Raw genomic sequence first — 13,652 nt, 5'->3', positions numbered from 1 at the left:
AATATTTAAGTCCCAGGTACTATGGAATTAATTCAGCTAAGTTGCAGATTTGATCTTGAGTCATTTGAAAAAAGAATCCTTGAAAGGGGAATGTGGGGGCAGTTACTTGGCAGGAAAGAAACAGGAAAATACAGCATCTGGCAAAGTATGTCTCCCTTGTTTTGCTTTGCCCTTTATGGACGTGACCTATTTTTGAAATGTTGTGATTTACATTCAGTGTTGTGGTGGCAAGTTAGACAAAACAGAATTGCCTCCCTGGAGGTTCATGGGGAACGAAGGGAAGGGTGCCAGGAATGAAAGGAAGTAACCTTGATTTTACCTGGAAACATGAGCATCTCTGAGGGCAGGAGATTTGGACTCTATATATGTGAAGAAAGAAGGAAGGAAGCCAAGAGACTGAGCTAAAGTTAACATCCAGGAATAAAATAGCAATCACAGAATAGAAAACAGTATTTACTTTTACAGCGCTTAAGTAGGCAGTTTTAGGGAAAGCATATACAGTTATCCCTTCCACATCTCAGGGGTTAGGGGAGATCCTTCCTCCACCCACCCTGCCCTGACAAAATCTAGAAAATCCGTGTAAAATTTTTTGGCCCTCCCTTTGCACCAAGAAGTCTGAATTATTTTCTTTTTCTTTTGCAAGGTGTTAATGGTACCTTATTGTAATATTTGAGTATATTTTATGCATTTCTGAGTTTCTAAACGTCTGTGTCATCTGCTGGCCTTTGTGCGTTATCTGTGGCTTCTGCAAAACTCCCCCCAAATTCCCATTTAATGTCTTATGCCAACCCGTTATATATCACAACTGCGATGAGTAAAGTCATGATGTGGAAGGGATAACTATGCATCAATCAGAGGAATTCCACTGAAGATTTCACGGTGGACACTTGATTTACTAAAATTATTATCATTATTATTTAAACACTTGAAATATTAAAATCATAATTTGGACAAACCACCAAGATTAAAATGTTTCTACAGCCCACTCTTGTCTCTTTCATGCCACCCCTCTCACCTTTCCCCTTTGCTCAGAAATCTTCAATGGTTTCCCATTGTCTATGAGGATAGAATTTCATAGACTCATAGAACATTTAAGAGATCATAGGGGTTGTTTTGTCTAACCCCATCCTTGTGGAGATGGGGAAACTAAGAGCCAGTAAAGTGAAGTGACCTATCAGGTCATATATGGAAAAGTGGGGTCTAGAATTTGGGTCTCTTGAGTTGTGGTCTAATATTTTTGCCTCTATACAACTGCTACCCAAATGCTTATCCTGACATTTTAAGGCTCTCAGCAATTATCTAGTTTCAACCTGTAGTTCCAGTCTTATCTCCCATTATTCCCTGGCATGAATCCTTTGCTCTGTGTCTAAGCTGGTCTATTTATTGTCCCCAGAAAGCATCCTTATTTAATCATTCCTGCCTGTAAGCTTTTGCTTTTTCCCCTGGCAGATAGTAGGAGTTTAATAAAAGTTTGAATTGAATTATTGAATGCTATTCTCTTCTTGCCTATAATTTCCCATCCCATCTGTGAGCCCCAATTCCTTTAAGGTAGGCTCAAGATTCACTTCAATCGTCTTTTTTAAAAAAAACTTGTACCTATGATTTCATTGGGAACTGGCTGAACCTGAGCCAATCAGTGGGTGCATAAGGTTCATAGCTGAAACTGAAAGGGACCTCAAGACATCTAATTTAGCCTCTTCACTTCGCAGATGAGGAAACTGTCAGAGGGAGATATTCAAAACTAAGCCTTCCTGAGTCTAGGTCTATCTGCCACATTCAGGCTGCCCCTTAGTAAATAACCTTACATAGCACTTTATACAAAGGGCTTTCCAGCAACTGCAAGGGTTGCAGGCAGAGATGTGCTGGTAACTCTCCAAAATACACAAAACACTTAAGTTAATTTATATTATTAACATTTTCTCCCTTGTTTTATTAAGTTTAGACAAGCAACAAAACAATCAAGCCCTGATTTGTAGCAGTTTGTCATTTCTGAGATTTAAGTGCTCACACTGAAAATTTAATAGCTGGCTCACTGGGTATGAGCTGGCTCCAACACCTCCCTGGATAATGTAGGAATTAGCTCCATTTTGCAAATAAGGCTCAGAAACTGAGCCTTAGAAGGAAGGTGATTTACAAGGTTACACATATAGGAATGAGCAGAATATAGATTCAGCCCAGCTTATGACTTCAAATCTATTGTTCTTTCTACTAAATCTTGCAACCTTCCTCTAGCCCATATATGTCTCCTCTGCAGCCTTAGAGTCCTTGATTTCTGAATTTTGGCACTTATTTTATGCTCCTTTGAGTTATTAGTTACTCTTAAAATACATAATTGGAATTCGTCTTGCTCTGCATGTTGTTCCTGGAAAATGTGATGAAGTAGATTGTCTTTTCCTGTATAGGAACAACAATATTTTCAGGGTTGTGTTTCAGACCAGATAGTGACCATCAAATAAATCATACCAATGACTTAACGGTATGTCCAGAAAGCAGAGACACAGCTACTCTACCTCTTTAATCATTGAAAATAGTCCCAATTATATTCTAAGTTTGAATAACATAGGTATACATATTTGTAAAGGAAGGAGCCCTGGTCCACTGAGACACAGGCTGGATAATTTTCATGAAGTCATATAGCAAGGCGTGTTTCAGCCTCTCTGTTGTCTATACTGAGCACCACTGTTCCTTTCTTATTGCTGGTCCCAAATAAGAGGAGTGGACTAGATTAGATTAGAATCCTGGCTTTCCTGCGGACTGTTATTTCTAGCAAATGACTTAGAATTTCATGTTTTCCCTTCCGTTGACTATGCCTCTTGGGATGGAGATGTCTCTAAAGGTTCTGAGCTTTACAGCATTGTGCATAGGACTGTGGATTTCATAAAATCAAAGTGGGGCTAGGAGTGGGGGAGGGAGGGAATAAAATGAATCAGTAAAAAATTGTAGGCCAATTGGAGCCAATATTGTAGTTTTAAATAATCCTTCTTCCCTCCTTACCAAACTTTTAACCTGAACCATTATAACCAGGAGCCAAATTGACAAGTTTTGAGTTTCTTTCTTTTTAATTGCCTTGCTCACCTTCTGACTGGAGTGCTAATGAATAATGTTAATAAACAGAAAAATTACTAAAAGAGACCTCTAGAGGAGAAGAAGAAGAAACAAAAGACATGAATATTCCTAACACTGGAAGACAGGTCTCTGAATAATTACTTCATAGCTCTAATCATGTAAGCTGCTTTCATGTTGGAAAAGTCAATAAAATTGGTCTCTTACATTCTTATGTTAGATGCCTTGTCATATGAGCTATTATTTATTAGGGCAACTAGATGACGCAGTGAATAGAGTGATGGGCCTGGAGTCAGGAAGACTTATTTTCCTAAATTCAAATCTAGCCTCAGATGCTTAGTAGCTGTGTGACCTCGGACAAGTCACTTAAGTGCTGCCTGCCTCAGTTTCCTCGTCTGTCAAAGGAGCTGGAGCCACTCCAGTGTCTTTGCCAAGAAAATCCTAAATAGGATCATGAAGAGTCTGGCACAACTGAAAATGACTGAATTATTTATTATATATACATAAGCAGATTAACTATAGAATATTGCTCATTAATGTTCAGAACACTAAAACTGAGTTTCAGTAATTGGAAGTATTGAAAAGTTTCCATGGACAGCACCTCTAATTATTACTTATGGGGCAAAATTCATAGAGATGTATGATATCTCTAATAAATTCATTTTTTATATCCAAGGATACTCAGTATCTTATACAGACCTTATGACACTTAAGAGAAATCACTTTCATATTATGACCCTCATCATCCTTCTGTGATAGATTTGAATTCCTCTCCAAGAAGGGTCTGTATTTAGAAATCTTGCTTAATGGCATCCTTTGTGCAGGTTTACAAAGCAAGACCCTTGTGTATAGTGATAAATAGCAAGTTTTGTTGGTTAAAACTAATGACTTGAACCAATTTTGACTGTCTCTTTTGCCAAACTGGAAGTGCTGGCTGATGCCCAGATCAGTTCTTACCTAATAAAGGGTTTCAACTTATTCACTTAAGTGGATGATTTCAAGCAACTGTGTTATTGCTACATCACATATTAGCCAATAATAATGTCTTCCTGTCTTGCCTTCATTTATCAGATGACAAAAGTCTGGACACAGGCTTAGGAATATCTTGTTCACTTTAGGATATTGTGTGTGTGTGTGTGTGTGTGTGTGTGTGTGTCCCTGCATTTTCTTTTAGGTTTAAATCTCTTGGTCACCCAATCTGGTCAGAAAAAGATAAGCTGTCAGGAAATTTAAAGAAATTTTTAAAGATTCCCATCTGCTCATTATTCAAAATTTTAGTTTCCCACTGCTGTTTAAATGACATCTTTTTATTCTGTTGGTCCTCTTTCCTGTGGCGGTGCTCTGCAGAAAATTTAGTGCTGGTCCAGGGATGGGTTTTAACTGCTCTGGTTTTAATGCACTCAAACCCTTGTGCCTTTAGAGTAAGAAACTCACTATAAATGGGGGAAAGTACTTCGCAGAAGACATTGTACTACAGACAGCATTGATGTTCTACATTCTAAACTCATATATATCTATCTATATATATACATATATATATGTGTATATATATATATATATATATATATATATATATATATATATATATATATATATATATATACGTGTACACAGCTTACAATTCTATTACACTTTAAGGTTTGAAAAGCACTTTCCTCGAACCAGCCTGGTCAGGTAGGTAGTACAAGTATTATTATACTCATTTTATCGATAAGGAGAGCTACTGTTCAAATTTAGGGATCCTGAATTTAAGTCTGGCACACTTTACTCTGCACTATATTTTGTTGTTTTTCAGTTGCTTCAGTCATGTCTGACTTTTTGTGACCCCATTTGGGGTTTTCTTGGCAAAGATACTGGGTTTGCCATTTCTTCCTCATTTTGCAGATAAGGAAACTGAGGCAAACAGGGTTAAGTGACTTGCTTAGGGTCACTCAGCTAGTAAGTATCTGAGGCCGGATTTCAGTTCATGAAGATGAGTCTTCCTGACTCCAGGCAAGGCACTCTGCTCACTGTGCCACCTTGCTGCCCATGCACCACATCTGGTGGTGGCATACTTTTTACTTTGTCAGTGGGAAGTGACCAAATGACCAAGGTTTAATTTCTCTGCTAGTAATTATGCTATACCATGGCATGGTTTTCTAACAACAGTGACAAGACCAAGGATAATCTGAAGTGTGTAAGGAAAGCTAAGAATAATAAAAGAGGATGTTTTAAAAAGTCATATTGGAGAAAAGAAGAGAATCCCAAAAGGCCTGTCCATTGGTGAAGTGGATAGGTCTAAATAGCATCATTCATGTCAAGACCTCAAGATGAGAATCCAAAGCCTCAACTGGGTGTAGTATTTTAACTGAAAACTTATTTAGAATTAACAGTTCTCAACTCTTCATGTTCAAGGAGTGTAACAAATAAGGAGAACATTTTGAGACTTCAGTCTCCTTCTTGTGATTTTTGGCTCTGTAGGAGAAAGTGAGGCTGGTGACTTTGCACAGCCCTCCCTCACTTAATCCACTTCACTTGCAAGTCGCAGCATCACCTTTCTGATGTCATTATGCTCTTTGAGAACGAGGGACAACCAACAACAACAATCATAAGTATTTTTTAAAGTTTTTTTTTTGCCCTATATGCCAGATAACAGTTTACTCTCTTGCTCCCTCTAGTGTAAAAATTGTGGTTTAACCCAGGTTCAAATCAGAAAGCCCAGTGGCATTTCAACGTGAACTCTAGTAGTTTAGGGTAGTGTCAAAGAAACAATACATCACATCCCATGGACTAAATTTCTATGGATGAAGGGAAGAACTCAAAAATGCAAATGTAAAGACTCAAGAACAAACAACTCCAATGAGGAAAGGAAGGAGAAGTTGGCAGATGTGGCTGCACAGGGAACTCATCATCTTAGATTGTCTAAAAAGACAGGGATGGGAGATTGAAGTAATATGTATACACAAGTGTGTCACAGTCCTGAAAGAATAGTGTCAGGAGTGCTAAAGCTAAGATTATAAACTGAGACTAGTGAGGAAAACTAAGGTCTGTAGGTGTTGTTTTTATGTTTTAAAGCTACGCTGGGGAAAAGGGGAATCAAGAAGGAATAAAACCAGGATGGGATGGTGGGGGTAGGTGGGAATGGGCTGATGATAATAGACATTAGAGACAGGGTGGAGTTACTTAACTCTCATTTTGCAACTATTTTCTCTGCCAAGGAGCAAAATCTTTGGACTGAGGTAGACAGAACAAATATGGATAATAGGTAGTTAATAGATTATATTGTAAACTCCTTGAAGGCAAGGACTATCTTCTGCCTCTTTTTGTATCTGGCTGCTCCTCCCCCACACCACCTAGAACCTGGCACATAGTAGGCACTTAATAATGTCAGTTGATTGATTACTTTGAGGGTAAATGGAGAGATAATAAGTCACCTGGACACCTTAGAGCAAAAAAGTAATGCAATGACTATATATATTTGTAATGAGTTTTGTTTTTCTTGTCTTCTCAATAGGTAAGGGAAGAGGAAAGGGAAAGGAAGAGTTAAGAGTTGAAAATAAAATAAAAGTTCAAAAACAAAGTAATGAAAATTTATAGGATCATAGATCCAAAAAAGAACTTGGAGATTTATTCTGACTCCTCATTTTATAGATAATAATAGCTAGCATTCATGTAGCACTGGCCCAGAGGAGGAAGTGACCTGCCTGTGACTACACAGGTAGTAATAAATAGCCAAGAAAAATGTATTTAATAATTTTTAAAAAGATTCTTTATTATTTGTGATGATTTTCTGGGTGGGAAGAAGAGGAAAGAAGCCAACAGAAAAACAAAAGGTACCAATAAAAATTCATATAGGAAGCATGCAGAGACTTAAATCCAGTGTTCTTTCCACCACTCTACTTCCCAAGGAGCTTGGCAAAGAGATGAACCTTTATCTTGTTGCTCGTTGGTTTGATAAAACCCACTGGGAGATGGTTGGTAAAAGTGGCCTTTGGATCCAAATATCCTCCTTGGCTCCCCAGCCTCAGACCTTCTGCTGGAGAATGTCAGAACAGAAGCAGCTCTCTCTGGAAGGCTGTCAGCCGCTCTTCTGGTAGAGATGATCAGGGGACATTGGCAGATGCTCCTGAAAGACAGCATGACAATTCACTTTTGAATAACTAATCTCTCTCTGTGCCATCAGTCCAGGAGCCACTGAGGGCATCCTTTTAAATGTACTTGAACTGTTTAGTAAGTGTCCTTTCTGCCTTCCTGTTTGCCCAGGTAATGGTCCCAATAGCTTTAAAAATGTGAGAGGCATTTCATTTTATTAAAGCTGAGCATACCTAGAAAAAACTCTGGTAGTTGATAATGAAATAATAACCACCCTGCAGTTAAACAAACAAAGCTTTCTAATGGAAGGTGTGATCGCATTGATATATCTTACATGACTTCTAAACTTAATTTTCTCCTCTGCTATGGAATTTTTGCCGCTTTGACTCTCGTTACTATTTCATGTTTATTCACTACTCCCTTTGCACTTCATTATACACATATTTAAATTTATTTTGTGCACTGTTACTCCTGAAATGTGTGAACCTTTAAATGGAAATACTTAAATGCTACTAGAATTAACACTATGTTGGCACATAGGTAAAGGTAAGCAAGTTACACGACAATCTCAGTTGTGTTGCTGTAGTTCCTTAAACAAAAGTGCAAGAATGGGGGAAAAGTGCAGAATGCTTGACTATTTTAGTGGGGATGGGGTGGGGTGGGGAATAAGGTCTTAAGCATTATGATTGAGACTATTATAAAACAAATGTTCTCTAGAGGCAGCATTATTTGGATGCTGCTTTTCCCCATAAGATCGCAAGTAATTTACTGGAAGGTCTAGCATTAGTCTGGATTTTTGTGGGGAAAGGAGAAGCAGAAGCTAGGGAGGAATGAATGGAGCTTTGACCCAGGGCACCAAAATTTAGAAAATGCAAAAATTTGTAGAGGGAAAAGTCCCTTCCCTGACTCGTTCCTCCTTTGGCTGCAGGTTGCAATGCCCCAGGGTCTTTATTGGTTAAGGTCTTGAAGCCTCTCCCCCATGCTTGATTTGAGGGCTCATTTAGCATTGCTTGCCCTAGGACACCATTATTTTGTGCTTCTTGCCCCAGACACTAAAAATACTAGTCAGGACTAGCATGTGTGTGTGTGGGTAAGATACTAGAAATGTCTGTTTAAAATCCCAGGAAAAGGAAATAAATGCTAAAAATGTTTTACACATGTGTTGTTTTCTTCCAGTGGGGGTGTGTGTGTGTATGTATGTGTGTGTGTAGGGGACATACCTACAATCCTCCTGTTAGTTATGTCTCTAAAAATCAATGCCACTCAAATGGTTACAATTTTTTAGAGGAATTTTTTTTTTATACAGTGGTGATTATTTTATGGAGCAAGACCATGTATAAACTGTTTGAGCAGGACACACAAATGTGAATAAATGTGAATATCTGGTTTAGGATCATAGTGCTGTTTGGGGACCCAACTGTGAAGAACAGTACCATGGTCACACTAATACCATCACTATGGCCTGTGCTGCTCTCTTCAGGCTTGAGGAAACAAGTATTTTCTGTTTCACAGGGAATGTGTAGTGGGTGTATATGTACATAAAACTGGAACTCCTAAGACCTGAGGCTTTGACATTTTGTAGGTCTCTAAAGAACTCCACTATTGGCGGATGCATGGTAGAGGGACCCTCACAATGTTCTGCAGAGTAAATAGACCCAGTGAGATGAACAAGGTGTATACACACACCTCTCCTGTCCTACACACTGGTTTTACTCTTTGGTCCCCAACAGCTCTCCTTGAGAACATTCCAGGCATAGCTTAGAGCTGTTTGCTTTTCTTGATGAATGAATACAAAAAGGACCAGTACAGTCTACAGATTCCTTTAAATATGTGAGTGATGATCTACCTTGCTATCCAAATTCCTTAACTTAGGTTAATTTCAACACAGTGGAAGGGTTTGGCTTCAGAGTCTCCCTTCCACAGCTGTTGATAGAAGAAATTGGATTTTTCATTCAAAATCCCCCATAAGCCTAGATACCTCCTGTCATTTTCTTCACTGTTTAGGGCTCAAAAAGTCATAACATACTGTACACATTTATGACAACTTGACTACTACAGATGTTTAGAAAACAGCCTTTCAGATTTTCCTTGAGAAAGAGAGTGAGCTATCATTTCATGAAGTTTCTTGATACATCCTCTTATCAAAGTGCTTTATGACATATAAGTCCAGAAATTAAAAAAAAAATTGCCCTGAAAACCATGTCTGCCTGAGTGTCTAGTTACCTAAAGGAATGATTTGAGGATAGTAGATAGATTTGTCCCCAAATAATCTTTTTATCTTTATACATTAAGTTCAAAGTTCTCAAAGAGCTAAAAATCAACAAATAGTAGAAAATTTGCATCAATTTCCTGGAATCCTCTCTTCCTGTCTTATTGGGAACCCACCCCTGATCCTTATTCTTTCCAACAGAACTGAAGTTAAAATAGAATGTAGGAAAGAATTTGGGGGGATTGGAGATCCTTCTGTCTTCCTCTCCTGTTTCATATGCCCTTCAGGTTGGTTTTACCTTAAATCTCACCATTACCATAAATGACTATACCTCAAAGATACCAAATTCTGAAATTCTTTTCTTTGCCCATAATCTCTTCATCAAACCCTTGGTCTGAATTCCACTTTGGATACTTATTAGCCGTGTGACCCTGAGTAAGTCAGTTAACCTTTTCACTGAAATTTTCTCATTGGTAAAATGGGCATAATAATACTGCCATGAAGGTATTTGGCACAGTGGTACAGAGAGGTAACCTTGCTATCAGGAAGACCTTAGTTCAAGTGTCACTTGTGTATGACCCTAGTCAAGTCACTTGATTTCTCCAAGCAACTCTAGAGTAGAAGCTTCTAAACTGTTTTGGGAGAGGAGATTTCATCATACCAATGTAATCACAGATTTGGACCAAAAGAGCCCCACAGGGTTGCTGTGAGATATATGTGCAACACTTTGACAACCTTAAAGCCAGCTGTACATCTCAACTGTTAATATTGAATTATTGTTAATATGTTATATGTTAATGTGTCATTATTGAATGAGAAGGGAAGAGAGAGGATGGACATTACGAATAGAGGGGTTATTCTTATTTTTTAACCTTGCTAGTAACTGTCAGTCTCTTGAACCACTGATTTCTCTATCATTACCCTCAGCCATGTGGCATTTTAAAAGGTTTGAGAGACATCGTTTCTGGGTAATTTAATAATTTTATTAATAAGGCCAGTATGTTATTAATAAAAGGGTGGTCATTTGGTGAACTCTCTTAGGCCAAAGACAATCATGGTGGCAGGGCTTATACGTTCTTTTGGAAGAGGAGTGGCAATCAATTCTGATTAACACACTAGGAGGTGGGCTATATTAAAATGAGGGACAGAGAGTGACTTCATGTCATCCTTGGACTGAGAGTCTTATCTCTATACCCAGATACCCCCAGCTTTGAGCAATCTAGTCAAAGAATTTGTCCCCACCTTAGACTGAATTCCTTGTAAAGTTGGCTGGGGTCTGACCAAGTTTGAGGAGAGTTAATTCAATCTCATTATCAAGAGACTGCACTTCTAATTTTTTTAAATGAGGACTTTAGAAGAAGGGGATAACTTTGTATCTCCCCAAATTATTGGTTATTAATAATTTCTCTTAGCCACTCATACCCTGCATATCTATCCCTAGATGAAGATACTTTATTTCTATTGTCTTCTTCCTCTACTGATTCTCCCCAGATGATGAAGGCTGCTGGAGATAATCAAGAAACTTCTGATTGGGTTTATCACACATTTATGCTGACCTTTTTATTGACTATCACTTTCTCCAGAATGGTATTCCTAAATCTTCTACTTTCTCTTCAACTCCAATTCCAACTCCAACTCTTCTCCTCTCACCAAATGATTTCCTTCATGTCAAGAAGAGTGAGACGATTAAAAACAACTTCAACTTTCCTTCTCAAAACTTCCCAGTGTCCTCATTCATCCTCTCTTTATTCCTTCCATTTGTAGAATGAAGGGACCCTCATCCTTGCCAAGGCTAGGCTCACTACTTGTAACGTCCATCCTCTCCCTTCCCACTGTGACTTTGCTTTTTAAATAATTCCCCTTCCTTTTATTCATCTTCCATCTCTTCCTTATAGTAGCCCTTCAAATGATTGTCCTTTGTCTCTATTGCCTTTTATGTTCAAACTTCTAGAAAGAATAGGCTCCCCTGAGTGTGGGAGCACATGCTTGTAATCCCAGTTTTAGGGAAAGCTAAGGTACTTGGATCTCTTGTACTTGGGAATTCTGAGCTGCAGTAGGCTATGTTGACAATACAATAAGATGGACATTATTATGCTGAACCCAAGAAGGGGTGAAGCAGTATAGGTCAGAAACGGATGAGCTCAAAGCTCCTATGCCAATCGGTTGTCTCGGGCCCTTAAGTAATCTCTGCATTTCTAGCCTTTTAAAAAGATGTAGTCTCTAAAAAAAAGACACTACTTGCTTATCATTCATTTTTAAACCTACTACAACTTGTGTCAATCTACTGAAATGGTTCTCTCCACAGTGAAAAGCCACCTGCTTATCTTTCAATTAAATGACATGTTTTGCTTTCCCTCCTCGAACCAACACTCCCTCTTCCTTCTTGAGATCTCTTCCCTTCTTGGCTTGTGTGATGTTGCAACACCTAATTCTACTGCTTCTCCTTTCTTTCTGACCATCCCTTCTGTCTCCTTCTTTGGCCTCTTATCATTTCTCTGTTCTTTTGGTGCCCATAAGATTTTGCCTTTGGCCTTCTTACTTCATATACTATCTTTCTTGGTTATTTGTCCTGGCTTCAATTATTATCCCTGTTCAGATGATTTGAAAGTCTCTGTCTCTACCCCAATGCTTCCTACAGCTAATCTGATATTTCTTATTGGATAACTCTACCTGAATGTCCCACAGCCTCCAATTCAACATGTCTAATACTGAATTTCTGATCCATTCCTAGTGGTCCCAGCATCCTTCCAATGTCACTATTAATTTGAACCCCCAGAGTCATTTTTGATTCTCACTTGTTCCTCAGCCCCCACATCCAATCAGATGCCAAGTCCAGTCCAGATGCAATGTGTCTTACACTCAGCCTCTCCTCTCCATTCCTTAGTCCAGGTTCTCACTAGTTTTTAATTAGATCACTATATAATAGTCTTCCCACTGGCCTTTCCAGCTCCAGTATATCCCCTCTTCAATCTACCTCCCATATTATTAATGAAGTAATATTTTTAATGCACAACTATGATTCTGTCACTCATTCACGCCATAAATCTTATATATTAGACATATATTAAAATGTAGCTAAATTAAAATATATTTTCAAAATATATTTTATTTTAAAAATAATTAAATCCTGACTTTAATTCTTCTTATGTTTACAGCCCCCACTGGTCCAAGCAATTTTCAGTGGTGATCCAGAAGAGATACGAATGTTGATCTACAAAACGGAAGATGTGAATGCTCTGGTAAGTGATGCTATTTGCTGACCAAGTGGTTTTACCTATACCAGCTCTGAAGACTTGAAACTATTAAGAAAATAGCTGCAATAAACAAGGAATTAAAAAGGAGAAAAAAATCTGGTAGTCAATGATTTATGAATTTAACAGTTTCTTAGAACTAAGTTGAACAAGTAATTGAATATAGTACATGCTGCTAATTCCCTTGGTATGACTTAATTATACAAATCTGCAAGTCCATCAAGGACAGGGGACTTTTCTCAAACTTTTATTGTCAGCCAAAAACAATGGAAAAGTTAAAGCATCTTTGATCTCTAGCATCTTTAGATTATTATACATTAAATTATAGTATTGGCACAGTATAATAGAGTATACAGTATTATAGTAGTCTGCAGCGTGTCTCCTGCTTCCTGTTGATTGCTCTATCTGCACGTCCAAATAGTCCAAGCTCAGAAGTCTGGGTTCAAGTTCTGCCCCCCGAAACACACTGACTATATGACCTTGAGCAAGTAGAAATTCTTTAACACCCTAAGTTACAGAAAAGGTGTTTACCTTCATTAGTAGGAAGTTCCTCATCTTGGAATTCTCTATTTTAGTGACATCTCAGGCTCAATCCCTCTTCCATCTTAGCTTCACATTTTTTTTCCCTGGTGAATTATAACCTGAATTTGAGCATTTTTTGTGTCTAGAACATTACATCTAAATAACCGGTTGAATGTTAGAAAGAGTTATAGTTAGAAACAGAATCATGGGATCCAGCTCTAGAGCTGGAAGGGATCTTGGAGTCATTTAGTCCAACCCCTTCATTTTATAAATAAGGAAACTGAGGCTGAGAGATTAAGTAAGTGGCCGTATATGGTGGAAGGAGCACTGGCTCTGGATTCAGAGGACATGGATTCAGATTCTATCTTGGACACTTCCTACCTGGTTGATTTTGAACAAGTAAGTTAATCTTCTGGGTTTCAGTCTTCTCATCTGTAAAATGGAGGTGGTTGGACCAGAGAGTCTCTGAAGTCCCTTCCTCTACTATACTGGCGATCCTCTGATCCTAAATGGCCTACCCACAGTCATACAGGTAT

At 38.3% G+C, this 13,652-nt stretch overlaps 1 protein-coding gene across 4 annotated transcripts in view; it reads left to right on the top strand.

Annotated features, from left to right (window-relative positions):
* ANKRD44 (ankyrin repeat domain 44) overlaps positions 1-13,652 on the top strand; it is a 369,642-nt gene that overhangs the window by 144,090 nt on the left and 211,900 nt on the right. For all 4 annotated transcript variants that reach the window (XM_036745366.1, XM_036745365.1, XM_036745364.1 and 1 more), the window contains exon 2: positions 12,499-12,582. In XM_036745366.1, the coding sequence (XP_036601261.1) occupies positions 12,499-12,582 (84 nt within the window). The remainder of the gene's footprint in view (positions 1-12,498; positions 12,583-13,652) is intronic.

Source organism: Trichosurus vulpecula, chromosome 2 (assembly GCF_011100635.1).
Source record: "Trichosurus vulpecula isolate mTriVul1 chromosome 2, mTriVul1.pri, whole genome shotgun sequence".
Lineage (NCBI taxonomy): Eukaryota > Metazoa > Chordata > Mammalia > Diprotodontia > Phalangeridae > Trichosurus > Trichosurus vulpecula.
Note: the sequence above shows the minus strand (reverse complement) of the source record. Positions and strands in the feature narration are given on the sequence as shown.